Source organism: Loa loa (assembly GCF_000183805.2).
Source record: "Loa loa unplaced genomic scaffold supercont3.357, whole genome shotgun sequence".
NCBI classification, from domain to species: Eukaryota; Metazoa; Nematoda; class Chromadorea; order Rhabditida; family Onchocercidae; genus Loa; species Loa loa.
In genome coordinates this window covers 36,511-45,611 of record NW_018108537.1, presented here as the reverse complement: position 1 = coordinate 45,611, position 9,101 = coordinate 36,511, and the positions used below count along the sequence as shown (strand labels likewise).

The window sequence follows — 9,101 nt, the reverse complement described above, 5'->3', positions numbered from 1 at the left end:
CTATTAAAAGTTCAAATACTATGACAATGTTTCAGGTAAACTTTTTTTTCTACCTGACTTTATTTAATCATTAAAATTTTTTTTGAGTTTTATTTAAAAAACCAGCTGAAATTATTTATGCAAAATGAGAAAGATCATTAATATGAATTCAGTTTAATCATTGTAAATTTTCATTATGTTAACAATCGTATAAACATATTGGATGATATAAATATCAAATGAAAACAAGAGGATAAAAATTATGAGGAGCTGTGATAATTAGTCATAAATGTTATATTTAACTTCTTCTCAAAATCTTTCTTATAAAGGATAATAAAGAAATAGCTCAATTACAGTTTTAATGAATGAATGATTCATATGAAAATTTAATTTAATTTAATAAAACTTAATGATGTATGTTTTAATTGAGACTTCAAAATTGACAAAAAAAAAAAAAACGAAACTAATTGGCTCATAAATTTAAATTTCGTGAATAATAACGAATGCAAACATTTAGCATTTTATATTATTTTTTTTCCCTATCAAAATAAAAAGGTTAGCAAAAAAGTTTTCTCTCTTTTTATACATAAATTTTGGACAAATTTACCATAATTATCTCAAATAGCTTAAATAAGATTTATAACTTTAATTTATGATTTTTAATTTATTTATGATTTTCTAAATTAGTGAATATTTAATTGGAAAATTTTTTATTTAATTTTATTTAATTAATTGGAAAATTTTTTATTTAATTTAAATTTATTTATTTAATTTAATTTTTTTATTTAATTTTTATTTAATTGGCCAATTAACTTTAAAGTCAACTGTAAAAAATATATATTCTCAATTTGTTGTCAATATTTTTATCAGTTTTATGCGGGAATTTTTGTTGGTAATTGCGACGATTTTTGTATCAAAACATGATTTGTATTTGTCGCTGAAATTGCAAGGAGAAGCAGTAAATCGAATAATTGCTTTAATACTGCTGATATATAATATACTGTGCTATGTAAGCTAATATTGTGCGACCATTGCGCCTATGTGCTCCATAAAGGCGGTAATTATGATCATAGATATGACCTCAGAGTTATGCCAGAATCTCTCTAATCCAGGAAGAAGAAGGTCTTGAGCGTCAAATCATTTCAAAAGACACATTTCAACAGGTACGGTTAGTTAGACGATATCGGATATCATTTGGTCTATGATTTCCTGTTTTGTTCTTATTGATATTATTATTGAATTTGTCTTATTGATATTGTAATTGTTGAATTCGTTTCTGTATTAATCAATTCATAGGAATAAAGGTTTAATTACTCAACTCTGAGACACTATAATTAAAGAGGCTGAAAGAACCCTCAGTTTTTGTCACGATTGAAGAAAATTGGTGACAGTGTTAAATAATAGCTTATGTAAATTTTGACATTATCACTTTAAATTTGCTAAAACAAAATGTCATTTTCAGTCAAATGGACGATACCTTTTATTATGATGTAAGTAATTATTTTAAAAGAAATACGAATATACCTTATTGGACAAGCTAAGATCTCTCCTGTTGTAAGTTTACATTTTCATTTGAAGTCTATTGTGTGTATTTTTCCTATTATTATCAATATAATAAAGTATTTTATAATCCATTTCCATAAGCATTCATATAACAGCTAACGCTTTTCAAATTACATGCTAATTACCTTAATGAAGCTTCTTAATGACTAATTACCTTAATGAAGTTTGTTAATAACATCTTGCTGAGTGGGGAATAATAATTCCTGTATGGTTTAAAAAAGTCCATATAATTTATGTGATATTATTGAATGATATTGCAATAATTAGTTCTAGTTACATCACTTCACATGATGCTAATGTAAGATGAGCCGAAAGGGAATTATCCGAAAAAAAAGTTACTATTTGATTTTTAAGTGAATTCAAATTTTTACATTAAATCTCGGCTAAAGTTTAAAATAATCGGGACAACAGTTACGTGAATTAGTATTCCTACGTGATATAGAAGATTACGTGATATTTTAAATTGAATAACTTTTTCTAACATGAACAGATATTATCATTTTCAGCCAAATGAACGACTCTCTTCATTTTAACATCAGTAACTACTTCAACAGTACTGTTAGCTGCTAGTTTGTACCTTCCGACATGTATAAGCCTAGGTCTGTCATGCCGTAAGTTTATAATTATAATCCAATTTTATTATTACTCATACATAATTGATGAATTCTTGATATGAATCCAATATTAACAGTTCCACAAATTTTTTGATTGAAATCATAGCATCTATGGAAGGATTCATTTTTATAAAGTACTAATTTCAATCTTCCATTTATTCTTCTAAGAAATTGTAGAAATTAATCATTTGATAACATTTTTCCTGATAAAATGATAGGGAAATTTTTATCAATAGGCTATTTTTTTTAAAAAAAATTTCAAAATTTTGATTGACTTTTAAAAAATTCGATGCATAACGAAATATTATTTCTTCAAGTAAGATAAGCGATATGAATTGATTTCAAACCAATTTTAAATGAAACAATTCTTTTGAAATTAATGTTCAGAAATAGTTTTATTTTATTTTAAAAAATTTAACAGTCTTTTTGGCTAATTTTTTACATCGTATAAGATTATAAATATTGAGTGATAATTTTAGGCAACATATCATCTGCTCTTTACGACTATCCGCTAAATACTTAATAAATTCTTATTGCATGAAATGAAAAACTTCCAGCAACTTAGTTAATATGAGTGATATTTAGTTTTCATTTTATCTTTCTTATCAATTCTTTCACTTTACAAACTGCCTTATCAGAAATCAGTAATTTGAATTCGTTATCTATATTTTAGTATAGGTCGTTTAGGTCGATAAAATTTCCAAAGCAAATGACTCGAATTGAAATTGATGATGAAATATATTTTTTTGACAATATTTTGAATCCTAAACCTTCGTATAAAAAATCTGAAACTACATCAGGCGATGCATATATTTACATATAGATAAGCTATGAGAAGGCCAAAAGATGATCAAATTAATGTTGCATGAAAATTTTACAGTAAATAAAATATTAACATATATTAAAGATTCTATTTCATCTTCCTATATTTACAAAAAATATTAATTTATGATAAATTTTTTTTGTCATAATATATTTATTATCTGTAAGTATGCATTTTATTGTAGTTTATATGTAAATTATTGCTAGAAATGGAAAAAAAAACTACAAAATTAAGGGAATGTGCAACACAATGACAATTATCATTTCAGTTTAATATAATTTCAATTATTTGTTATTTTTTATAAATTTATCATTTTTTTATCACTTGAACACCTTGCGCTAATTCTAATTTAACATAAATGATTCTTGGCAATCATCAAAAATCCTGCCATTATTTGAATGAGAATAGTAGATTTGGCTGAAATTCTCGTAGTTTAAAAAGGTTGCTATTTTGAAGTTAAAAAACAAATTGATTGAAATAAAAAGGCGAAAAATTTTTTATTTCTAGCAATCACAGTAATCAATCATTCTGTTAATGACATTCAGCTATTGAAGACTTTTATGTGATTCTTATAATTTTAACTATTGCATAAGTAATTAAATATTACTCAAATTAATTGAGTTATTAAGAATTTTTCCATTTCATGAAATAAGAATTTATTAATTATCATTTGCAATTGTAGCCCTTTATACGTATTCAGAGTTGTAATTAACATTTTCTTACTTATTTAGCGATAGCTCTAACAAGTAAGTAATATTTGCCAAAGTTATTTTCCAACTTCTAATAATATATTTTACAGTATCGTTAAAATTTAATCATCTAAAATGAAATATTACATACACCTGCAACGACTTAATACCTGTATAAGTCAATATTTATTATTTAATTTTAATTTTCAGCGATAATAATCGCTGATACTTAACATTCATTATAATAGTTTTCTTTTTTTTATAAATCTAAAGAAGTAAAGTGTAGCAATTTCCATTTAAAATAACAAGAAACCTTATTTATAAAAACAACAAATAATGTACTTTCATTTAAATTAGTAACGAATAAAGCAATTTTAAGTTTTCAATTTATTTGTAAATATTGAATAAATCTCATTTCAGAGCTACTACCACAAAATTTTATTGTTGAAAATTTCACAATATTTTGCTTAATACAATTAGTAATATAATGATTAAATGAAAATGGTATTTTATTATGAATTTAGTTAATTAATTAATTCTGGGATTCTTATCAAAAATTATCACCTCATTCAGGTTTCATTTTTGCTTCAAATAATAAAAGTTGATTGTTATTAATAATACCAACATTATTAACTTTTATTATCTGACAAAATGTAATAATTTAAGAAGAATAAAAAAAAAAAATGAGAATTGTTTCAATTGGAAATAACAAGGATATTATCAATATTTATGATAAATAATGAAAAATAAGAATTCCATGAAATATTTTACTGAGGTATTGCTAACATTATCATTGCAACAATTAGCCTTATCACAAGCGCCAATTACATTATTCTATATGCTGCTAATATGCTAAATGTAAAAAGAGTTGAAATCTTTCGGCAACTATTAAAATAAAATTACCAATGCTTATTTTTGAATCAAATTTGTGCTTTTATATGAGTTACAATTTGAAATTAGAAAAACCGTTGAAAACGAAAAAAGACAATTCAGATTAGCATTTTTTTTTTTTAAATGTCTATCTTTAAATATGAAGAATAAGTAATTTATTCATGATTTATTCCAAACTTTTTTGTCAATACAATTAAATTGCTTTAATATACACTGTTCTAGATTCTTGAACTTATTAAGGTGATTAGAACAATTTCAGCATAAATTGATATTCCTATATCAAAAAAAAAAAAAAATTACGTGATACTTTAATTTGAATACTTCATTGATAATATGAACCAATTATCATTATCATTTTTTAGCTAAATGAACGACTGTCATCATCTTAACAACAGTAATAACTATTTCAATAGCATTGATAGTTCGTATTCGTTCGTTCCTGCATGTACAAGCCTAGGTTTCTCGTGTCGTAAGTTTCTAATGATAATCCATTTTCATCATTACTTATACTTCATTAATGAATTTTTAAGCAAATTATTCGAAAATTTTATTCGAGAATTTTCGTCAAGTAATGATTCAAATAAAAAAAAAAAACTAATTACTATCATATATTGATTATTCTTACTTTTATCAAGCAAATTTTATAAAAAAAAAAAATTTAATTTTAAAATTTATTAAATTTTATTGTTATAATATCATTGAATAATACATAAAAATGGAAAGATTTACTCATAGAAATACGTTTATTTAGCAAGATTGTATACTGTAAAACGCCTGATATCATATATTGCAACGATTGGTAACTTCATTGTTATTCCATTCATACTGTATTTAATAGTTGCAAAAGTGAAAGATGGATTTTTCAAACATTTCACATTGAATTTAATGATTACTTGTATAACATCAACTATTGCTGCTCTCATAATTGATATAATTAATGTTATGAAACTTTTTATTTCCATAACAGGAAATAATTCATATTTGTAAGTTTTGTTTTTTGATTCATCCAAATCGTTTTGTCTTTTTTTTTTTGGTTTTTTCCTTAAAATTATTACATCAATATGAAATAAGCAGACGTTGTACAAAAATGACGGTCGTATAAAGGATAAATTAGAAGTAATTTTCTCATATTAGCCTACACTTTTTCTTTTTTTTTTTTAATCAGATGAAATTTTTCTGCGATCAAAAAGTGTCAAGACTGTTAAAATAATCGATAATGATAAATTAGGATTAATGATTTGATAAAATAGTCATTGTATTTTTAGAGCTGAAATCTTAGCTTGGGCCCGATTTTACGTCAAATTTGGAAGTATTTGGTTCCATGCCTTAACACTGTATGCAGTTATAGTTTGTTACCTACCTTATATGAAACCTATTTTTTATTCAAAATATTTTGTAAACAGGTAAGCACCATGTTCCATTCTTTTATAATCTCTTATTTGTCATGATCTCGAAATATATATGTTGAAATGATGCTTTTGTATGGTTTCTGTCCCTTCATTTTTGAAACATTACATATATTTAAATATGATATGAAAATAATTTACCTGATATTTAGTTTCCTTAAATGTTATCGTATCTTTTAGACTTGAACGAAAGCCATTCTTTATCTATCCTTTTTTTTTTTTTTCATTTATTTTCAGGAGTCAGAAATCATATTACGTTGCATTACATATTTCAACAATCCTTTGGGGTAGCTTTATAACAATATTATTTAAAGAATATCTAATTCCTATACCGTATTTCCTAACTCATATCACATTGTTTATCGTATTATTCATTGCTGCTCTAATAGTAAGACTTTATAAAATTTGAATCTTTGCAAAATTCCGTAATCATTTGATAATCGTCTTGTCCGGAATTAGTTATTCCAGTACTAATTAATAATAAGTCAGTGCAGAAATATATATATATGATTTTCTTAAGCCAAGAACAGTTTCATCTTAACTATCAACTATGATATACTTCTGTTGGCATTTGTAATTGAATTTTATTTTATGATAAAAGATAACTTTAAATGAGTCATTTATTATTATAGGGATCGATTAAAATAGGTAGATATAAGATGATTGGCGTTGATTCGATCCGAGTTGCAAAAATGCAACAGAAACGTTTGTATTCATTTATTACATACAGTTATTCTATTGAAGTTATTACTTTTCCAATGTTTGGTATGTTTTTATCATTTGTTAATACAAATATCAATGTGATGTATTTCACTGAGATATAATCATTCGACTAAAGGTCTTTCTGAAGAGTTCTTTCAATTTCCTTCAAATTTGCAAACCAAAAGTAAGTGCATAAATTTGTTATCAGTACTGCGTTATCAGTAAGCCTGAGCAAAAATGGCGAGTTCGTAAAATTTTCATTTGTTATATTTACTCGACGGATATTTTTACTGAAAATTACTGGCACCAATACAAATATATTTTAGTTCACGCATGTATATATACTATTTGTATAATTGCCGATTGCGAATATTGTTTTCTCACGAGTAATTTTAAAGTCGTACTGAATTATATGATATACTTTCTTTATGAGGTAATAAATTCAGAAATCATTCGCTTATTTCATCATTGATTATCTTTTAATCATTTACAGTAAGAATTCATCTTTCTCAGTGAAATATTTCAGTGTCAATTAATTTCAGATGCGGACAATTAACATTATCATCATTACGATTCTTGCACTTGAGCCATATCGCAGTGCAACTTTTTCATTGTTATTTAAGCAAAAGTGGGCATCAGAAGTGATATCACTTGCAATTAAAAAAACAAGATATTAAATTAATTTTCACTAATATGATTTACCTATAAACTGCAATTAAGTGCAATTTTTATATAAACTGCAATTAATTATATAAACTGCAATTACGTACATATTACGCTGCTCTTTAGCTTTCACTTACTGAAGTATTGGGACTTCTCGAATGTAATCCTTGTAATATTTTTTTTTTGAAATGCATTGATCTTCGATAAATTACAAATAATACTGTTTGTAAGCCAATAATTTATGCTAAAATAGTACTTAATGTTTAAAGAATATAATGGAATTTTGTTGAGTGAAGGAGCAATTGTTATCATCAAATAAAAGAGGATGATATGACGAAATGTAATAAAGCAACTTGAAGGATTCCGGAATTGCGATGAAATTTGCTAAATATATAAAATGCTATCCATTTTGCATGCTGCATGCATTTAATATTTGCAGTAATTCGCAGAAAAGTCAACATAACATTTTTCAATTTTGAACAAAAAAAAAAAAAAGAAGAAAAACATAAATTCGTGGATTTTGCAATCAAAAAATTTTTTTCACAAAAATTTTTGCTAAAATATTTAACATGGAAAATATTTTTCGGCAATGATTGATCCAACCAACTGATATGAAAAAATTATTAGTGGCAATTATTAGTTATTGTATTTGAATTATGTCAACTATCAGTTATTGTATTTTATTCATTCCCTTTTACAATATTTGCTGATATAATTGGATTGATTGATAACATATCAATTGTAATGTATTTTTAATATTTTTATCATATTTTCCAATTTTCATATTTGTTACATTGGCACAGTACATTCGACTACCTTAATTTCGAAGAATAATATAGATTTTGAAATTTGGACTATAATGTGATAATTATTCAAAAAAAAAAAAGAAAAAAAAAGAAGTGAAATGTAAACGACGGGAAATTTAGGGAAATTTATTTGCTGTAATTATTATTCGGGAAGTCGAAATGGTTTTAGGATATAAAATACGTCGAAAAAATATTTCTATATGATAGAAGTACCCCAGAATAAAACTGAAATAGATTCATGAATTATACGAATTGATTATTATAAAGGTTGTTTTAATTAGAATATTCCTCAGAGGTAATGATAAATTCGGTTGTTACATTAGAAGATCATTGCAAAAATACGAACTATGTCATTATAACAAGGAACTTTGTCCACCTACAATCCAGACATTCCAGCCATGATTGAATGACAAATTGATGAGTATTTAAACATTGCATATTAATTTAATTATCAATACGAAAGGTGAAAGATGAAAATATTTACATTATTTTCATATTTCGACAACAAAGATTGGTGAAGGACCGTGTATTTCGGGTTATTGTAAATACTACAAATGTAGATAGGTGTTGTAGGAAAAGGTAATCTTTTGAATTCATTTTTTAGCAACATAGATTTATTCAGGATATAATATTGTTCTTGCATAATATTACTAGTTAACAATAAAAAGGGTGTCAAATATATGTATACGTATATATTACACCGTAAATTGATAAGCAGTGATAAATGAGTTATACAATAAGCAAGCAATGTGATTAATTAACAAATTCCTTGTCCTTGTCTTTGATAATAATTTGAGTGTTGATTAATTGATAAGTCGTTGAGTTGGAGATATACTACGGGGAATGTATTATTCAACGAATAGAAAGAATATCATAGTTTGTTGCCCAGTAGTGGCGAATATATGAAGATATCGTTGTTTGTGGTACAGTCGTGGAGGATATGCGAAGAGGATGTATTGTCTGTT

The 9,101-nt window shown here is 25.1% G+C and overlaps 1 protein-coding gene across 1 annotated transcript; it reads left to right on the top strand.

The window, feature by feature from the left end:
• Window positions 1-4,925: 4,925 nt before the first annotated feature.
• On the top strand, window positions 4,926-7,312 carry LOAG_10098 (hypothetical protein; the record flags this gene model as incomplete). Its single annotated transcript, XM_003145625.1, has 6 exons — window positions 4,926-5,028; window positions 5,311-5,542; window positions 5,825-5,962; window positions 6,203-6,353; window positions 6,598-6,730; window positions 7,194-7,312. The coding sequence occupies 6 exons, from the start codon at window positions 4,926-4,928 to the stop codon at window positions 7,310-7,312; spliced, it is 876 nt and encodes a 291-aa protein (XP_003145673.1).
• Window positions 7,313-9,101: the final 1,789 nt, after the last annotated feature.